Source organism: Musa acuminata, chromosome BXJ2-10 (assembly GCF_036884655.1).
Source record: "Musa acuminata AAA Group cultivar baxijiao chromosome BXJ2-10, Cavendish_Baxijiao_AAA, whole genome shotgun sequence".
NCBI classification, from domain to species: Eukaryota; Viridiplantae; Streptophyta; class Magnoliopsida; order Zingiberales; family Musaceae; genus Musa; species Musa acuminata.
The window spans coordinates 34,833,526-34,854,608 of NC_088347.1; the positions used below are offsets into that span (position 1 = coordinate 34,833,526).

The 21,083-nt window shown below is 41.6% G+C and overlaps 2 protein-coding genes across 3 annotated transcripts; both read left to right on the top strand.

Annotated features, from left to right (window-relative positions):
• Positions 1–367: 367 nt before the first annotated feature.
• LOC103969334 (heat shock protein 90-6, mitochondrial) lies at positions 368–7,674 on the top strand. The gene is made up of 20 exons (XM_009382835.3): positions 368–674; positions 1,605–1,805; positions 1,887–1,960; positions 2,313–2,438; positions 2,535–2,628; positions 2,725–2,808; positions 2,909–3,052; positions 3,137–3,250; positions 3,380–3,442; positions 3,549–3,623; positions 3,710–3,814; positions 4,576–4,707; positions 4,790–4,882; positions 5,005–5,082; positions 5,199–5,453; positions 5,548–5,650; positions 6,438–6,612; positions 6,698–6,803; positions 7,031–7,120; positions 7,224–7,674. Exons 1-20 carry the CDS (start codon positions 576–578, stop codon positions 7,383–7,385), a joined length of 2,373 nt encoding a protein of 790 aa, XP_009381110.2. The 5' UTR covers positions 368–575; the 3' UTR covers positions 7,386–7,674.
• A 323-nt stretch (positions 7,675–7,997) lies between these two features.
• On the top strand, positions 7,998–20,664 carry LOC135625366 (putative L-ascorbate peroxidase 6). 2 transcript variants are annotated; one of them, XR_010492032.1, is made up of 10 exons: positions 7,998–8,297; positions 8,951–9,044; positions 9,641–9,768; positions 9,948–10,018; positions 10,346–10,388; positions 10,464–10,560; positions 10,816–10,899; positions 13,274–13,412; positions 20,300–20,366; positions 20,469–20,664. XR_010492032.1 is itself a non-coding variant. In XM_065130085.1 (10 exons), the coding sequence occupies exons 1-10, from the start codon at positions 8,123–8,125 to the stop codon at positions 20,569–20,571; spliced, it is 984 nt and encodes a 327-aa protein (XP_064986157.1). In that variant the 5' UTR covers positions 7,998–8,122; the 3' UTR covers positions 20,572–20,664. The 2 variants fall into 2 exon arrangements, 1 of the variants encoding a protein (XP_064986157.1); XM_065130085.1 differs by having other exon boundaries at positions 13,291–13,412.
• The last annotated feature ends 419 nt before the right edge of the window (positions 20,665–21,083 follow it).

Genomic DNA, 21,083 nt, shown 5'->3' on the forward strand with positions numbered 1-21,083 from the left:
GGTTACTATTCACTCCAAATCAAACTTGAAATTAGATGCCAATACGAGAGAAAACACAAAATGACATGATTTGATCATCACGACAACACAAATAATATTTTGTAATATTTTTAATTAGTTTAGTATAAATTTAAATATATTATTTTTTTATATTATTTTTATCATAAAAAAGAAAAACGAATTGTGATTGCTTCAAATATCTTTTGAGTTATTTTGGTCATTATAGACATAAGAAAAAACAAAAGAAAAATAGAAAAAGAAGTCAGTGCCTGTGATCGTGCCACGTCAGTCACTTATTGTTGCGTGATTCGATCGGTCGTGCTACATAGCAGCCATCTCCTGAAGGTTCTGCAGCCTGCGCCTGAAGACTCCGCTCAAACCCTCCTCCAGAAGCTTCGACGGCCTCGCAAACCCTACCAAAACCCTACCCCTCTCCGCCTCCATCTATAAAACGGAGACGAGTGCGCCTCGCTTCGTCGTCTCCCCTCATTTCCTTGTGGGTCTCTCTGTCTTTCTTCTACCATCTCTAAAGCACTCGGGGGTCGCTCGCGAAGGTCACAGCGGGGGAAGAGAAGATGCTTGGCGCTTCGAGGCGATCGGTCGCTTCCGCAGTGCGATCTGCCGGCGCTCGCTGCCGCGTGGTGGTGCCCTTCGTCTCCGCCTCCGCTCCTTCGGTGAGAATCGTTGCATGATGTTGCGCCATCTTTCCTTCTCTTTGTTCGTTTACTAGGTTATGGTGGTGGATTTGCCTCTTGATGTTGAGTACCTCAGTCGTGCTGACGTGTTATTTGTTCATTTGTTCCGTGCATAAACCCCTCGGTATGCTGCGGAGTTGCCCGTCGGAATGGTGATCTCAATGACCGCATCCATATTGTTAATCTCGACTCCAGTCCTTTCAATCTTCTGTAGCAGATATTTTCCACCATCAATCACGATTTCAATCTACTCAAATAGCTCAAGATGCTCTATGATCTATGTCCAATTCTGCAAGTTTCTCTTAAATTTTCCTCTGAAACATCATGGGATGACTGATAAATGAAAATACCTTTGGATGTCTGAGAAACTTTACTATAATCTTTGTTAGGTTTTTAAACGGCAATTAATCTTCTAGATTATCTAATTAGTTGTCTGGGAATTTATGATGTTTCAGTTAGTACCATGTCGGAGATGAAAGGTGGGATGCGATGGTATATAAGACTAGATAAATTCCTTACTTCTGGAAGCATTTTTAGCTATTGGGTTCTAGTCAACTTATATTCAAGTTATTGAATCAATTGGTCACTAGGATGAATTATGACAATTGGTCTTTGAATGGGGACTTGGTGCCATGCATGTGTGGGATTGAGACAAAGTAGGCAAATCAAGACAATTGAACCATCTAAGGATTCAAGTTAGAATCAATTGAACTGAAATCGGGATACACCATATGATTTACAGGTTGTCAAGTGTTAAAGCTTTTAGCTAGCCGTCATACTTTTTTATCCCAAGCACATGAAATTTTCTGAAATGTAATGTTTACATATAAACATTCAAAAGAACAACAGGAAGAAGCCATAGTTGCAACCAAATGTACTTAATTGATGCTTTCTTTTTTTCCTTTTCAGGCAACTGAGACTGATTACAAACTCCCAGACTCACCATACAGATATTTTTCTACATTTTCTGCACCAAAAAACAATGGATCCAAATTTGGGATGCATTTGAACTCGAGACACAGTATGCTTGCCTGCAGCCGTCTTGAATCAACTGTAGCTGCAACTGATTCATCCGAGCCGCCGAGTGAGAAGTATGAGTACCAGGCTGAGGTATGCCAGATGGAAGTCCTAATGTGCAGTTTCATCTATCAAAATAATACATCTCATACTCTCTTCTAATTAACATAACAGGTTAGTCGGCTAATGGACCTTATAGTGCACAGCCTATATAGCAACAAGGAGGTCTTTTTGCGGGAACTTGTTAGGTTTGTGTTTGTTTTGTTGCTTTACCGTGTTATTTTTGTGTCTGTGTTCTAGAAACTGATATTCTTCAGTTAGATCCAATATTATCCACCTATCTTGTTGACGCTATTGGTATTTTGGGGAAATAATTAGCACAGCTGAATGCCATTTGGTGCATACAACATTATTGGGTTTCCTGAAAAAGTGTGATTTCATGTTGCATGCAGCCTAAATACCATATAGTTGCCTGCAAAAGTTCCTACCTTTTAGCTTTTTGTGATCTTTTTCTAAAATAATTCTTGCTTTGGGGTCTTGCTATTCTAATATGGCATTTTGGAGGAAAGCATTTTTAACTTTTTCTATGAATAATTGCAGCAATGCAAGTGATGCACTTGATAAGCTGCGCTTCCTAAGTGTCACGAAGCCTGAGCTTTTGAAGGATGCTGTTGACCTCGACATTCGTATTCAGACCGACAAAGACAATGGGATTATCACAATTACGTAAGTATTACTAATGTAGAACCAAGAGTGCCTACATATATATTTGATGATGAGAAAGAAGCTTTAGCCAAATTATAATGGTTTTCTTTTTTTCAGTGATACTGGAATTGGTATGACTAGACAAGAACTTGTTGACTGCCTTGGAACCATTGCACAGAGTGGAACAGCCAAATTTTTGAAGGCATTGAAGGTACAGGCAGTTGCTTGAGCGACCCATCTTTTTTTCAGTTATTGGCATCACTATATTTTATCCTTGTGGATCTGAGGTCTTGTATTCTATATACAGGATAGCAAGGATGCTGGTGTCGACAGCAATTTAATCGGTCAGTTTGGTGTAGGTTTTTATTCTGCATTCCTTGTATCTGACAAGGTAAATCTTAAGCCTGATTTTTAAAAAAAAATTGGTTGCCACCATATGAGTTTTTAGCTATATCAACAGTTTCTAAAATGCTTTTTTTGGTTATAAATAGGTAGTTGTTTCAACAAAAAGTCCAACATCTGACAAGCAATATGTGTGGGAGGGAGAGGCTAATGCTAACTCTTACACTATTCGGGAGGAAACAGACCCGGAAAAGCTCGTTCCAAGAGGAACTCGCCTAACATTGTACCTCAAGGTCCGTAAGTTTGCCTTCTGTAGTGTAGCAAACATTCTGGATGATTTTCATAATTTGTTTCTCACCATTGTAAGTTATGCTCAGCGAGATGACAAAGGTTTTGCTCATCCGGAGAGGATCCAGAATCTTGTGAAGAACTATTCACAGTTTGTCTCATTCCCAATCTACACATGGCAAGAGAAGGGTTTTACTAAAGAGGTAAGGGATTAGTGTGGCAAGTAGCAAGGAACATACAGATCTAGAACCTGTTTCCAGTGACTCCTGGCAATCAAACATGAACTGCCTTCAAGTTAGTTCCATCCTGATAATCTCATTTACGTTTATTAGGTGGAGGTAGATGAGGATCCAAGTGAAGCTAAAAAGGAGGGTGATGAGGATCCTACTGTGGAAGTATGTGTTCTTCAACGTTCATTTTGATGTTGCATAATTTTAGTTGTTATACTTCCTCTAGTTGATGTTTGGGTCTGTAATTGTGCTTTTTTATGTTTTCATATAGAAGAAGAAGAAAACTAAGAAAGTTGTGGAGAGATACTGGGATTGGGAGCTCACCAATGAAACACAGCCTATATGGGTGAGCAATATGCCCAAAAATATTTTTTGGCATCATCTCAGTTCAGATCTGTTTCTTTGTTTTGTAACATGTACATGTTACTGCAGCTGCGCAATCCAAAGGATGTGACTACTGAGGAGTATAATGAATTTTTCAGGAAGACATTTAACGAATACCTGGATCCTTTGGCTTCTTCACATTTCACAACCGAGGTACTTTGTTATTTATCAGACTCCATTTGTGGTTGTGCTATAGTAGTAAAGATAGAATTATAATTTGGTTGCTTGTCAAATATACTTGATCAGATTTGACAGTGTCGGCTTCACATAAACCAAAAAAAATGTTTACAGAAAGTTGGTCATTTTAGTTTTTCCTTGTTCGTTTGTGTTTTTAATTGCTTAATTGAATTACCAACGAAAGTCACAAAATTTAAGATTTTTGATATTTCTGGTCATTCTAAAATATATATGACAAGTGGAGTTTGTGCTTATCATAAAACCTTGCTCAATTGGAAAAAATGATTTTTTTTTAAGCTGGTCAATTGAGTTATCATCAAATATTTAGATTTTTTATGCTTTGGGTAAGACCATATCTAGTAATTGGAGTGTCGTGTTTTAAGATTCTGCTGCCTGTAATACAAATCTTGTATGTTCATGTATACTTATCTGCTGTATGTCATATTATGCCTTTGCATTGTGACTATCTAAAAGTTCTACAAGTTTGACCGGTACTTTTTTGCTAAGATGCTCAGTTATCTGAATGTGGAACACACCATATTAATTTATTTCTCAATGTATGTGCAGTCTTCTACCTTGAAATGAAAGTTGAATATTACAAATGGATATCGCTCTTATTTGCATTTTAAGAAACCACATTTTTTTTAAACGCCAAATTATTTTCATTTTCCTGCCTATAGTTCTAAGTATGCTTTGCTTAAATATCTAGTTGGCCATATGATATTTTCTTGCTGCAGGGCGAGGTGGAATTCAGGTCCATTCTTTTTGTTCCGGCTGTCAAAAAGGATGAAATTATTGACATAAAGACTAAGAATATAAGGTTGTATGTCAAGCGTGTCTTCATATCTGATGACTTTGACGGGGAATTGGTATGGATCCTCTACCTAAACCAATCGATGTCATCTATTTTTTAGAAATTATACTGACACCTGATGCATTATGGGTTATTAGTTCCCAAGATATTTGAGCTTTGTAAAGGGTGTTGTGGACTCAAATGACCTTCCACTAAATGTGTCACGAGAGATCCTTCAAGAAAGCCGAATTGTAAGTCAACTTTCTGAATATGCCAAATGTCCCTTCTTTTCTATAGAGAAGTTGCCCTCTCTTCACTCCTCTTTTTCCTCAACAATTCATGCGGCTAACTTTGAGGCTCCTTAATCTTCTAGGTTCGTATAATGAGAAAAAGGTTAGTTCGCAAAGCCTTTGACATGATATTGGGCATCTCTCTCAGTGAAAACAAAGATGTAAGTGCTTCATTCCCTTATGTATTATATCTAGAAAGCACTTTTGTTCAAGGTTGTTTTTGTATAATTTTTAATATCGGTTATGAGAGTCTGCGGACACTTGTATGAAATGTCAGGATTATGACAAGTTCTGGGAGAATTTTGGCAAAAACTTAAAGTTGGGCTGTATCGAAGATCATGGGAATCATAAGCGCATTGCTCCACTTCTGAGGTTCTTTTCTTCTCATGGTGATGATGAACTTATTGGCTTGGATGAGTATGTTGAAAATATGAAGCCAGAACAAAAGGATATCTATTACATAGCTGCAGACAGCTTGACAAGTGCAAGGAATGCACCTTTCCTAGAACGACTTCATGAGAAGGATTTTGAGGTATATTTTTGTATTATAGTTTACCTAAAACACGTAAACCATTGTTCTTGTGTTAGTTACTTTTGAACTAAATTATGGATCTCTCATCTTTCAGGTGCTATTTTTAGTTGATCCCATGGATGAGATTGCTATCCAGCATCTCAAGTCTTATAAGGAGAAGAATTTTGTTGACATCAGCAAGGAGGACCTTGATCTAGGTAACCAATTTTCCTTGTGTTATAATATTTTATGAGAAAAAATTCTTGGTCATATGTAGGTTTCAAGAACCAAACTTAACCGATGTGGCCTGGATTTCAATTCAGAAGCTTCATTTTGTATGCTGATTCCACTTTTCGTACTACAAATATGATGTTTGATATTGTTATGGCCAAAAATTACCAGAACTATTATAATGGGAATTGATTTATCTTATCCAAGCTACAAAGCGTAAAAAAGGTTGCTGCTTTGTTCTTTAACCACAAAGAAAAGAGGAAGGGTGTAGGAGATTAAGTAAATAGAAATAAAGCAGAACTTGCAAAGGTAACAGATAAATAAGGAGATCAGAACTGTATCTCAAGTAAGCCCGTTTTTCTTTACTTTTATTTCTGACCTGAGAGGGATTTGGGGCATAATGCTCTTGGCTTTGTTCAACAAATAAATGTTTTGGTGAAAATTTAGCAATAGTACAATAAAGATGTAAAATCTAATATAGCTTTCAGATATCATGATTTAATCCCAAGTGAAAGCAACTGGGTTAACATCAATAATTGAAATCTGGTTTAACATTTATCATCTTTTCTTACTCTTTTAATACCTAATATTGATTGCTATGCTTCAGGAACCAGCATCCATATGTCTTATTACAGACTGCTCTGGCCGTTCACTGTTGTTGTATCCAAATGAGATTTCTTGTTTTGTAACTGAAGGCCTTGTTAATCACTATAGAGTGCCTTTATTATTTGTTATTTTCTCTTTTGGTCAAATTTTGAAATTGATCCTGGGCAGGTGATAAAAATGAGGAAAAGGAGAAGGAAATTAAACAGGAATATGGCCACATGTGTGACTGGATCAAGAAGAGGTTGGGAGACAAGGTTGCTAGTGTCCAGATATCCAGTCGTCTTAGTACTTCACCATGTGTCCTTGTATCGGGAAGGTTTGGCTGGTCTGCCAACATGGAGAGGTATGCAAACGCATGTGCAGGCAATTCACATAAGATGTGTGTGTGTGTGTGTGATTACATGGACGATGATTTTTGTCTTCTGTAGGTTGATGAAGGCACAAACACTTGGAGGTGCATCTAGTTTGGAATTTATGAGAGGGAGGAGAGTTTTCGAAATTAATCCAGAGCATCCCATCATCAAGGATTTGAACGTAAGTGTCTCTTGTCCAAGTTGTATCAGATTTGATTGTCAAGTGAAAGGAAAAACAGTAGGGTGAACTTGCACTCCGTTATCTGCTCATGCATTTGCATTACTCCTATTGGCAAATGATGGTCTTCTACACCCAAGATATTTCACCGTCTTTTCTTGCATCATCCTAATATGGCTGGCACTAATATTTGCTTTCATGGGTTAATGCTCTATTTTGTGGTAATGCAGGTTGCATGCAGGAGTCACCCTGATGATCCCGAGGCTCAGAAGGCTGTCGATCTTTTGTATAACACAGCTCTAATTTCCAGTGGTTTCACAGTGAGTACTTCTCCCAATCATTTTGGATACTATTAAATAGATAAACTAGGATCTCTATTGAATTACATAAATGGATAAACTTGTTTGTCTTGTAATCTTGCAGCCGGAGAATCCTTCAGAATTAAGTGGCAAGATATATGAAATGATGGGCAGTGCACTTGTTGGCAAATGGACAGCCATTCCTGCCCATCCTGCGAGCCCTCAGGCCACAGAACCTATTGAAGCTGAAGTTGTTCAACCACTCGAAGCTGGAGGACAGAAATAAGCTTCGCCTGCTCTGTTTCCTTCCTTAGCTACTCTCCTGAGTCTCCAGTTGTGGAAATCATCGTTAGCTAGCTAGTAGGGTACCCCCGCCCTCCCTTTTTTTATCATGTTATGTTGTAACGTGATTGTCGTCTGTAGCGTTACCATATCAACTGCTTGAACGTCGACCCACTTTGACGTTGGTGTTCTTTAGGGCGCTGCACGTCATCATATGAAAAGATCAATGTAAAACTGGAATGAATTATGTCTCCAGCACTGTCATAACAGACTAAACGTTTGCTATTATTTTATTTGATTTTGTCGAAAGCCCAACAAAGACGGGCGATCAAAGCCCGGATGGGATAAAAGCACCAGTAAAACTGTGTTCTTGGCGTTAATTAAGGTGATCAAAATTCGAATTGTAGAAAATAAGTCTCTTCTTAAAGTAATAAGATTTACACACATCAAGCGTGATTGGGTACCCCATCGCCAAGTCGAGGTTCGTGAGAGGCAGTTTTGATTACAAATCTGCAGTGGTTTAACTGTCGCTCGCCTCAAAGGCGCACGTGCTGGATTGAGGATATTTTCTGAGCATGTCAAAAAACTAAAAAAAAAAAAAAGAGTTTCTTGCAAAGTGGATAAAAATTGATTGTGCGGTTCGCGAGATGGCGAACGGCAGTAAGCGCGAAAAAGCCTCGCTCTTCCTGCGACCGCGGATACGCGGACGGCAGTAGGGTTAGGTGCTGCAGGACATCGACGATGGCGATGCTGCAGCAGCCACTCCACCTCAGCGCACTGCTTTCCGTTCGTCCGAGGTGTACAAGCAGTAGCAGCCGAAGAAGGACGAATCCGAAGCTCTTTCCCGCGTTTAGATGCCGAATAATGGAAGCGAAGCAGGTGGATGCTCGCAGTAATGAGAGAGACCCTCTTTCTCGTAAGTCATTTTCCCCGCCCTTCAATTCCTCGTCTACATGGTGACATAGTTTATTAGTGCAAAGGATTCGAACTGGGATGCAATTGGAGTCCTTTCTTCATCTTGCTTTGTACGGCCTCAATTCTTTTTCCAGATTTCATCTGTCTTCTTGATTCTAAAACCGTTCGACTAAAAACTAATGTCTAATCTTTCTTTCCTGTCTGCTTAATTGTGAGCATAGCTCCATAGTCGGTGCCATATTGACAGGAAACAGCTTTGATACTGATGATTACTTGCAAGTTGAAATGCACTAACAAATAAGGACCACAAAGAGGCTTGGGTGCCTAATTTACATATTGCACCATCAGTATAGTTCTTAACTCTTAAACGAAACATACATCGATGTTTTGAAGCAAAATAAAATTTCAAGTCTGAACATGTTATATTTCTAAGTTTGTTTGCCTTGTCATAGAGTTTGTCTATCATCTTGTTGGATCTTGTTCCAACGATGAAATGTAATCATCCTTACATAGTTTTCTTTGTTTCACATACTATTGAGAGAAGAAGAAAATCATTAATAAATTGCTATCTAACAATTTGGTAAAGCAGAATTCTGTTGATAATCTTTTAGGGATTTAGCAATATTCATAATCTATTTTACGCTTTGGGTGCAGATATGGAAAAAATCGTAGCATCATCTCGGAGGAGAAGGCTTATCTTAACATTGCTAATTCCTATTATGTTTCCTCAACATCATATAGCAAAAGCGTAAGTTTGATTTCACAAACTTTTGTTCGTACAGTTATTTCTGTCTATCCCTTTTCATGATGGCGAAACATTCTTTAATCTTGTCATTCTTAGAAGCTTGTTCTTTAGAAGCGATAGCATCAAAATCAATTTGATGGTTGATTGATTGGTTATAAAGATACAATTGCAGATTTTGTATTCTAGAAGCACAATAGTATTAGGATTATGGTTGCTGCATGCATGCCTTCCATGAAAGTTGGCATATGACCTTGTCGATACAAGTATATTCAACGTACTGCATGTGTGCCTTAAATGTACTGAAGTGTACATGGGTCCTTTGTTGAAATGAACAGCCTGATGTAACATGATGGATTCTTCATCCATCGTGAGCTGTTCTAACTTATCAAATACAGCTCTGAGAGAAATGTCAACAAAGCATTCTTTAATAGTTGCAAGTTCAATACATAAAACATTTGAATTAACTCAGGTTCACAGCACAGTCAATGTTTTCCTTCTAATTGAAGTTAACCTTAAAGAATGCGTGGACATTTTTTACATATGGAACTCAAAATGGGAAGATCATAATCAATTTGAAAGCGATGTTTTTGTTTCTTCAGGGTCGATGTAGGAGAAGCATCAATTCTTCAAAATGGGGTGAGGAATTTGATGTCCAAGGCAAAAGCTGCTGGTTTGCTCCGTTTGGCTTTCCATGATGCAGGAACATTTGATTTGGATGACAAATCAGGTCCTTGCTCCACAAATCAATGCTTTAATGACTTGGTATATGAATGCCTTTAGTTCAGGGGAAGCTTAGATGATGAATAAATAAACAAGATATCAGCTCCTGTCCAGGGTTTATGACTATTTGGACTAGATTATTATTAAGCCACAGTGGTAAGTTTTTCTTTGTACCATCTGCTGCAGGTGGTATGAATGGTTCCATAGTTTATGAACTCGACAGACCTGAAAATGCTGGCCTTAACAAATCTCTGAAGGTATGTTTTCCTATCAAGAGACATACGATACAAGAATATACCTCATTATGCATGCATGTCTAGATGGATTTATGAACACAAAACACATATAATTTTGTATATTTTCACCTCTCAACACATATGTTCTACATATATATATATGGATGGATAACAAGTTAAAAGCTTATATGCATAATACACCTCAATAAATATACATAGTTGCACATGTATGGACACATAGCTTACATGAATGATTTACTATAAAATTGTGAGAATGCTTGAAACTACTTGCTGATGGATAAATATCAAATCCTCAAATTTCTTCAATTTATTGGGTCCATCCTTTAGGTATTAGAGAAAGCCAAGATGGAAATTGAAAAAAATCAGCAAGGTACATGATCTACAGCATGCAATTTCCACTGCTTTTGATGGAACTCCTCTCTTTAAGTGGCTCTTTAACATCTAGTATCTTGGGCGGACCTGATTGCTGTGGCTGGTGCTGAGGCTGTTTCATTCTGTGGAGGGCCTGTTATTCCTGTTCAATTAGGTCGGCTGGATGCAAGGTGCAAAATCCTATCTTAATCAGTCCACTTTTAAATACCAAGTGCAGAACATATACTTGATATGCTAATGTCATGTCAACAATGCGGTTGTTCAGTCGCACAAGTAATTTCAGAATTCTTCTATATTTCATACCTTTTGGTTTTCTTTATCTTGTTTGTATTAAAAACTTATCCGAAGTTCATTTGGCAGGATATGAAAATTTTGTTTTCAAATAATTCCTTTTCAATATTCTGAGTATGTGCGCTGCTCTTTAGGACACCAGATCCTCAAGGGAAGCTTCCTCAAGAAACTCTTGATGCCTCTGGTCTAAAGAAATGCTTTTTGAAGAAAGGCTTTTCGTGAGTTCTGCATTTTCTTGACAGGTTTAATTGGCAGTTCACTTGGAAGAGACCTCTGTGATCTCACTTTGCTAGTAAAGGACCTTTTCTTTATCTGAACAAGTACATATTTGAATCCTTTTGTTATAATAACATAAATGCATCTATTCTCATAAAACTTGAGCTTTCTAAGATTTTTGTGTCTTGAAATATATACATCTGTTAGTCATTTACTAGGTCTGGTTATTAACTTCAATTATGAAAAAATATCTTAATACCAATAAAAGTATGAAGAGTGTTGATTCTTGATACAGTGCCTCTCTTGTTTGTCCCCCCAATGCTTACTGTTGAAAGCTTTTATGATAACTGATATACTGTGTTCTGGACTCCTAGTCTCTAATAAGGTTTTGCATCAACTCCCCACATTTGGGAATCAAACTTTTCTAAGGCAAGTGTTCTAATCCCATCCTACAGAAATCATAATCTTTGTTTTCATTTTAATTCTACATAATTCGAAAGATTTCAGCTTAGCACTAGACCTTTCTTTCATTTTGATACAAAGCTATGAATCTGTAATTTTTCGGTAATCTGACCTTTATGTATTGTTTCGGACCTAACTTTTAGTACTAAACTCTGATTTAGGCAAAGTCTAATTCATTTGAAAGTAGACTCAAATACCTTTATTTTGATACCTAGATTGAATGATTTGGAGTTTAAATGCCTACTAAGACTTATGTTTCAATTAACCCTGCAAATTCTAAATACATGGATTGTAATTTCTGATCTTTTGTTGCTTAACTGCTTATAACTTTTTGCTGAGAACTCAGATTCATGCAAAGTATGATTTATTGGAAACTAGACTCAAAATGCTTTCTGTGCTTACCTGATTTGAAAATTTTGAAGTACAATTGCAAACTGAAACATCTATGTTCATCGACCCTGTGGACTCAGTAAAACAAAGCTGATGTTTTCAGACCTTTTGCTATGAAATTATTTGTAACTCCCTGCAGTAAACTCCAATTCATGCAAAACTTGATTTACCTAAAACTAGATTGACACATCTTTCAAATGACACCAATTTTGTATAAATTGGAGCATAATTGGTCGATTTCGGCTCTTTTTGTTTCTTTTCTTTGGAATTTGATTTCAGCAGAAAAACCCTTACTTCAGTTGAGCTTTATATTACTGCTTTAAATTCATGTATACTTTTGTCCTTCAATTATTTGTATACTTGCATCTATCATGTAAAGTTCATGTTTGTATCGTAATGTTTTGTATAGACACATGCATTTCGTTGTTCCACATGTGTTTCCGATATGTACCAACTTTATTGTTCACAATACCCTTTTCTACTCTGGTGTTTGTGGGATTATTTGGATCTTTGCTAGAAATAGTAAAGGGATTATATGGATTTTTGTCAGAAATGATAAAGGGATTATCTGGACCTTTGCCAGAAATGGTAAAGGGTATGTGCTTAGAGCCCGCGGTGCTCTAGATTATGTTTGGGATCCGACTTCACTTTCTATGTGTTTGACATGATATCCAAAGCTTTGGATGTGTTTCTATGCATGCTTTGAATAAAAATGAAATGAATGCAATGTCATGTGACATTTGAGCTTCTGTTCATGTTTTGTTCTTTGATATGTTCTGAAATGTTTATGTCTTTGTTATGCGTTAAAAAATACCATATGTCATGGATATGTTCCCTATGCCAATGATATGCTCCAATTACCTTTCCTTGATTGTATGAACAAAACATGCTTCGAACGATACGATATTGTAACTCTGTATTCAAACAAAACATATTTTTGTTTCATCTTGTATCTCTGCTTTGTATTTTGATACCTTATTTGTTTAAAAACTATCCTCTTTGCTATGGATATGTTAGTCACTTGTTGAGCTTTATATGCTCACTCTGTTGCTATATAAATTTTTCATGATAACTTATAGCTCGCTAAAATGGAGTTTGGTTTCAGTTTGTTAATTCATTTACTTAGTTGCTACGTCAGATTGGCTACCGAACAATTATAACCTTAAGTACAAACACTGAACAATGAAGTAGTACAATCTATTACCAAGTTCTGTGACAGCAGGTACCAAGCAAGTTCACCTCTCTTGATCCCAAATGTGTGCAACTGTTTAATTCTAGAGTCTAAACACAAGAATCTAGATACGGTTACTTGAGTCTTTCGTTTGCCATTGTAATGCAAAATACCAATTCAAGAGAGAGATTTTTTAAATGATTATTTATGAAACTTAGATGTAAAAAAATCAGAAGGTTTTAGTCATTGAGTTAGATGATACAATGACGAGTATGATATCACTTCTTTTTCTCTTAAAGCATTTCTAATTTTGATGGCTGAGATCACATATCTTGTGACTGAGAACATTAAAGTGGAATTATGTTGACAGGACACAGGAACTTGTTGCATTATCTGGAGCACATACAATTGGAAACAAAGGTTTTGGAAGTCCTGTTGTTTTTGACAATGCTTACTTCAATATACTACTCGAAAAAACATGGACATCTTCAGGTGAATGGTTCAACTTCAAGTTCCTGATGTTTTGTATATTTCATGAACTAGATATCTACTCTGTACATAAAATTGTATAACCCCACTGTCACGAACGGTCGTCGCGCACCCGCAACAACTCCGTTCAACGAACCGTTCGTCGCTCACACCTGCATGTACAGCTGCTTGGCAGCATGTTTTCTCTTAGTTTTGGGTCATTTTGCTTGCAAATATGTAAGTTCGAACAAGCTGCAGCGTTGCAAAGCGACCGCTCACCAAACCGAGCAAAACAACCCCAAAACAGCCCAAAACAGCTCCGTTTTCGCGTGCCGCGAGAGGTGAGCGGAGAACTGCCTCCGCTCACCAAAATGTCAGCCATCTCAAACCCCAGGAACCCCCCGGGTGGCACATGGCTGGATGGGGCTTCGGTTATATACCGGGCGTTGAGATCTCTTTCGCAAGTTCGCACGTAACCTTTACGGGAACTTGTCTTTGCGCCCGGGACCAGGTGAGCGGCTGTTTGTGGGCTTGCAGCTGTTCGTTCATCCTTGAAAGCCTTGTTTTTCTCCCTCTCCCTCTTTTCTCTTGTGCACACAGGGTGTTCGTCGAATTGCTTGTAAAGCTTCCCTTTTCGCGAGACTTCGGGACTTGTCCGTTGCTCGTTCTTTCGAACTAACTTCTTTCTCTTTTACAGGTCCTTAGGGACCTGCGAGAGGTTACAAAGTGGGTTGATCCTTGCGGAGCAAGATCGCAAGGGCGAAGCGCGACTTAGGCAACGCAAGCTAAGTTCGCGTCTTTGCCACAAGGGTGACTCGCAACTTAGGCAACGCAAGCTAAGTTTGCACCTTTGGCCGCAAGGGTGCCTCACGCCTTAGGCAATTCCAGCTAAGGTCGTGACATTGTGGTATCAGAGCGGGCAAGCTCTTCAATCGAACAGCGAACGAACTTCGCAACTTCGCCATGGCAAAGCATCGTGGCGAATCAAGCAAGACGGGGCAAGCCGTACCCTTGCCCCAAGCAGCCGCAAGTGGGCTGCATGTGCACACTCGCTCGCATGCTGTTGTAGCCGCTCAAGAGGAGCGCGGCAGCGAACATGACGAGCGAGAAGTTGGCAACTCTCCGCGAGCGGAGGAAGCGCAATCTGGTGCGCTAACTAGGAAAAAGAGTCATAAGGAGAGACTCACGATGGCGGAGACCCGCCTGGATGTTCTGGAAGCGAGCATGGAGGAACTCTACCATGACCAACAAAGACTTGTTGGGGTAGAGAGCTCGCAAGAGGAAGCGGAGTCTAGGATCGACAAGGTTGAGGCCCTAGTCGATCGACTGTCTGATGACACCAAAGACTCCGTGCAACACTTACAGGATGTTGTGGCGGAACTCACTGCAAAGGTGGCCATGCTCACAAGAACACTAAATGCGGGAGGAGGCAACACCCGCGCGGCACCGCCACAAAATTTGAGGGCACCTGAGCCTCATGGATATGGAGGGGCCAGAGATGCCAAGGAGCTCGAGAACTTTTTGTTCGACATGGAGCAGTACTTCCGAGCTACGAGGCCCGATTCTGAAGATACCAAAGTTTCTATAGCAACAATGTATCTGAACGGAGATGCGAAACTTTGGTGGCGAACTCGTTGGGAGGAGATCCAACAAGGTCGGTGTCGAGTCGACACATGGGAAGACTTGAAGCGGGAGTTGAGAACTCAGTTCCTACCGGAGAACACCGAGTTCGTCGCAAGAAGGAAGTTGAGACAACTCCTCCAAAGTACCACCATCCGAGACTATGTGAAGCAGTTTTCTGCATTAATGCTGGACATACAGGACATGTCCGAGAAGGACAAGTTGTTCAGCTTCCTTGATGGTTTAAAACCATGGGCTCAACAGGAGCTAAATCGAAGGAATGTTACCGATGTGGTCGGGGCAATTGCCGCTGCAGAAAGGCTCACCGACTTTGTTTCCTCTGAAGACCCAGCGAGAAGGAAACAATCTTCAGGAAATCGTCCTCCAAAACATTCTCGAGGGAAGGAGCTCGGGGGCGAACAAAAGAAGAGCTCCCACAAAGGGCCGAACCCTAAAGGCAAGGCCTCAAAACCTGGAGGATGCTTCTTGTGCGGAGGACCGCATATGGTAAGGGAGTGCCCACAGAAACAGGCACTCAATGCTTTGACGGCTTCCATCCACCCTCCCCGATCGGACAAGGGCAAAGCTGTTGCTCTTAGCTCAAGCAGTTCTGAATCCGGCAGCGACGACGAGGAGTCGCAAGGACCCCGAATGGGAGCAATGCGTCTGTTGAACGCTATGCGGGGTCAAGTGGGGGAGAACATGAAGACCAAGGTACAAAAAGCAGGAAGTAGTGAACTGATGTATGTGGACATCAAGCTGAATGGCCAAACGACCCGTGCAATGGTGGACACGGGCGCTACCCACAACTTCATAGCCGATCGTGAAGCACAGCGACTTGGGTTGACCTTGGAGAAGAGCCCAAGCCGAATGAAGGCGGTGAACTCGGAAGCCAGGCGAATCTCCGGGTTGGCGAAGGGAGTTCCCATCAAAATCGGGACTTGGAGCGGAAACACCAACATGATGGCCGTGCCACTGGACGACTTCCAAGTGATTCTTGGAATGGAATTTATGCACGCGGCAAAGTTGGTGCCGATGCCGTTCTTGAACTCCCTATGTATGATGGGAGGCAATGACCCCTGCGTGGTTCCCGTCTCTCGGAGAGGAACCAAGGAGCCCCAACACATTTCGGCATTACAATTGAAGAAAGGGGTGCGAAAAGGCGAACTGACATTCGTGGCTGCTATGAAGCTAGAGCCACTCAACGAGGAGGCCATTCAAGAACCTGCTGTGGTGGCGAACGTCCTGAAAGAGTTCAAAGACGTCATGCCACCCGAGTTGCCGAAGACTCTTCCGCCACGCAGAGGCGTGGATCACAGTATAGAGCTGGAGCCAGGAGTAAAGCCTCCAGCAAGACCACCCTACCGCATGCCTCCACCAGAGTTGGCAGAACTCAGGAAGCAGTTAGGTGAACTGCTAAGCGGTGGTCTCATCCGCAGCTCTAAAGCACCTTTCGGAGCTCCAGTTCTCTTCCAAAAGAAACAAGATGGGAGCCTCCGATTATGCGTCGACTATCGAGCCCTCAACAAAGTGACAGTGAAGAACAAGTATCCCATCCCGCTCATTGCGGACTTGTTCGATCAATTGGGCAAGGCAAAGTATTTCTCAAAACTCGACCTTCGGTCGGGGTATTGGCAGGTGCGCATTGCTGAAGGCGACGAAGCAAAGACTACCTGTGTGACCAGATATGGAGCGTTTGAGTTCTTGGTGATGCCTTTCGGCTTAACCAACGCTCCGGCCATATTCTGTACTCTCATGAACCAGCTATTCAAAGAGTATTTGGATAAGTTCGTGGTCGTCTACCTGGACGATATCGTTGTCTACAGCCAAACGCTCGAGGAGCACGTCAAGCACCTTCGGACGATTTTCAAGGTTCTCAGGGAGAACACTCTATTCGTAAAAAGGGAGAAATGCTACTTTGCTCAGACTGAGATCCTATTCTTGGGGCATCGAATCGGTGATGGCTCCATTCGAATGGATAAGTCGAAGGTGCAAGCAGTTGCGGAATGGCGAACTCCAAAGAAGGTGCCAGAGTTGAGATCCTTCCTTAGTTTCGTCAACTACTATCGACGCTTCATCGCGGGATATTCAAAGCGGGTAACCCCACTGACGGAGTTGCTGAAGAAGGAGCAGCCTTGGAAGTGGTATGACAAATGTGAGATAGCATTCCGAGATCTGAAGGCTGCTGTTCTAGAAGAACCAGTGCTCAAATTGCCAAACTATGGAGAGCCCTTTGAAGTCCATACAGATGCTTCGGACTTCGCTATTGGGGGAGTACTCATGCAGGAAGGTCATCCGGTGGCCTACGACAGCCGCAAACTCAACGAGACCGAGAGGCGGTATCCAGTGCACGAGAAAGAGATGGCAGCAGTGATCCACTGTCTGCGAGTTTGGCGACACTACCTCCTCGGGTCGCGATTTGTGCTGAGGACAGACAACATCGCCCTGAGCTATTTCCAAACTCAGAAGAAGCTCTCCCCAAAGCAGGCACGGTGGCAGGACTTCCTGGCTGAATTTGATATGGCGATGGAGTACAAGCCTGGGAAGGCGAATGTCGTGGCCGATGCGCTAAGTCGGAAGGTAGAATGCGTGAATGCTGCACAACTGGAGGGCAGAGGCCAAGCAAGTCAGTTGCACTCCAACTTCCTTTCCCGAATCAAGGATGGACTGTATAGTGATCCCCAGGCAGTTATCCTGATGCAGCTCATTAAAGAAGGCAAGGCACGACGATTTTGGGTCCAGGAGGGACTTGTTTACACAAAAGGGAATAGGGTCTATGTTCCCCGAGTGGACAATTTAAGGCGTGAACTCTTAAAAGAGTGTCACGATTCCCTTTGGGCTGGACACCCGGGCATTCACAGAACGTTGGCTCTCGTGGAGAGGGCCTTTTACTGGCCGAAGATGGGGATTGATGTGGAGGAATATGTTCGAACATGCCTTACTTGCCAACAAGACAAGGTGGAGCAGCGGAAGCCGGTGGGACTTTTGGAGCCGTTGCTCGTACCAGAAAGGCCGTGGAAGAGCATTTCCTTAGACTTCATATCAAGCTTGCCACCCGTAGGGGGACTCGGATCGATACTCGTGGTAGTCGATCGGTTTTCAAAGTATGCAACTTTCATTGCTGCTCCCCTACATTGTTCAGCAGAAGAGGCGGCCAGACTGATGATGAAGAATGTAGTGAAGTATTGGGAAGTCCCGCACAATATCATTAGTGATCGAGACGCTCGATTCCTAGGACGATTCCGGACCGAGCTATTCAAATTGTTGGGGTCAAAGTTATACTTCTCTACAAGCCTCCACCCCTAGACGGATGGCCAAACTGAAAGAATAAACTCGCTCTTGGAGCAATATCTTCGGCACTACGTGAGTGCCAACCAACGAGATTGGGTGAAGCTGTTGGACATTGCCCAATTCTCCTACAACTTGCAACGGAGCTCTGCATCCAACAAGAGCCCCTTCGAGATTATCACAGGACAACAACCGTCGACTCCGCACACCATGGCGATTGGGTATACTGGAAGCAGTCCATCGGCCTATCATTTCGCAAAGGAATGGCATCGAAATGCAGATATTGCGCGGGCTTACTTGGAGAAGGCGGCAAAACGGATGAAGAAGTGGGCGGACTTGGGAAGGCGACCACAAGAGTTCAAAGTTGGCGATTTGGTGTTGGTAAAGCTCCAACCAGCATCACTCCAATTCTTCAGGAATAGAGTCCACAAAGGATTGGTGCGTAAGTATGAAGGGCCCTTCCCAATTATCAGCAGGGTAGGCAATGTTTCTTACAAGTTGCAGCTGCCGGCGTGGTTCAAAATTCACAACGTTCTTCACGCCAGCAACCTAAAAGCCTACCACTCGGATCCGCGAGATGCTTCCAGAAGTGTTCCAACTCGGCTACCTCCCATCACGGCCTCCTACGAGAAGCGAGTGGAAACCATTCTGGCGGATCGCAAGATGAAGCTACCTAACGGAGCGGAGCAAACAGAGTACTTGGTGAAGTGGCGAAAGCTTCCCCGAACTGAAGCCAGTTGGGAGCCTGAAGACGCCCTGCGACATGAAGAGGAAGTCATCAACAACTACCAACAAGCGTCGACGAGGGCGTCGACAGTTTAAGTGGGGGAGAATGTCACGAACGGTCGTCGCGCACCCGCAACAACTCCGTTCAACGAACCGTTCGTCGCTCACACCTGCATGTACAGCTGCTTGGCAGCATGTTTTCTCTTAGTTTTGGGTCATTTTGCTTGCAAATATGTAAGTTCGAACAAGCTGCAGCGTTGCAAAGCGACCGCTCACCAAACCGAGCAAAACAGCCCCAAAACAGCCCAAAACAGCTCCGTTTTCGCGTGCCGCGGGAGGTGAGCGGAGAACTGCCTCCGCTCACCAAAATGTCAGCCATCTCAGACCCCAGGAACCCCCCGGGTGGCACATGGCTGGATGGGGCTTCGGTTATATACCGGGCATTGAGATCTCTTTCGCAAGTTCGCACGTGACCTTTACGGGAACTTGTCTTTGCGCCCGGGACCAGGTGAGCGGCTGTTTGTGGGCTTGCAGCTGTTCGTTCATCCTTGAAAGCCTTGTTTTTCTCCCTCTCCCTCTTTTCTCTTGTGCACACAGGGTGTTCGTCGAATTGCTTGTAAAGCTTCCCTTTTCGCGAGACTTCGGGACTTGTCCGTTGCTCGTTCTTTCGAACTAACTTCTTTCTCTTTTACAGGTCCTTAGGGACCTGCGAGAGGTTACAAAGTGGGCTGATCCTTGCGGAGCAAGATCGCAAGGGCGAAGCGCGACTTAGGCAACGCAAGCTAAGTTCGCGTCTTTGCCACAAGGGTGACTCGCAACTTAGGCAACGCAAGCTAAGTTTGCGCCTTTGGCCGCAAGGGTGCCTCACGCCTTAGGCAATTCTAGCTAAGGTCGTGACACCACGGCGCAGATAATGGAAGATGACATTTACGAGCTGCAGTCTTAATATATCTTCTTAAACCATAGTTATGTCATGCTCAGAGATGTGATAGCTGTTTGTCCTGGTTATCTGATAACCTAAAGGCCACTTTGTTCAAGCTTTAGCCACTAATGCTCTTATCAGATGCGCAACAAGGAACAGATCATAATATAAATATGCAGAGGAATCATCTGTTGTTTTAAAGTCATGGTTTCTTCTATCTGTTTTTAAGATGTTTTGCTTTTGATATATTTGCACAAAATTGGCCAAGCTCTGCTAGATTCAACATCTTCATTTACTGTTTTCTGTATCCTTTCCTGAGAGAATTTCTTCTTGCTGCTCTACTCTTGTCATAAAGGTGGCATGTTGAGCATGATAGGGCTTCCATCAGATCGAGCACTAGCCGAGGACGAGGAGTGCTTAAGGTCTTTCTTCACCACATTTACTTTGTACCATCTTATGAGATGGTGGGGAAGGTATTCTTCTTCTACAGCTAATGATCTAAAGGTCTGTTGCTCGATCTGCAGGTGGATTAAGATCTATGCTGGTGATCAAGCCAAGTTTTTCGATGATTTTAGGAATGCATACATCAAGCTTGTAAACTCTGGTGCTTCATGGAGAATTGTCTGACTAGATTCTTGTTATACTTAAAAAGATATAGTTTTTCTCTCTTCTCTTCGTGTAATTATAGAATGGCAAATTAAGAAGTAGATTTGATCTCTATGCTGGTGATCAAGCCAAGTTTTTCGATGATTTTAGGAATGCATACATCAGGCTCATAAACTCTGATGCTTCATGGAGGATTGTCTGACTAGATTCTTGTTATACTTAAAATGATTTAGTTTTTCTCCCTTCTCTTCTTGTAATTATAGAATGGCAAATTAAGAAATCAATTTGATCATCATTTCTTATTGTTGCAGCCTGCTTAAGCAGGAATAATTGACTATATATAGTTTGGTTTGCAATTAATGTTTAGATTTTCCAAAAATTTTCCAACCAAAAGTGGAAATGTGGTGTTCTAAATCATGACTTGAGTGACACCCTATCTTTGACTTAGATTTTCCAACTAATGTTTAGATCATGGTTTGTCTTACTTGATCAGCTATGTATGTATCAAGCTTTATCAAGTTATATCAAATCGT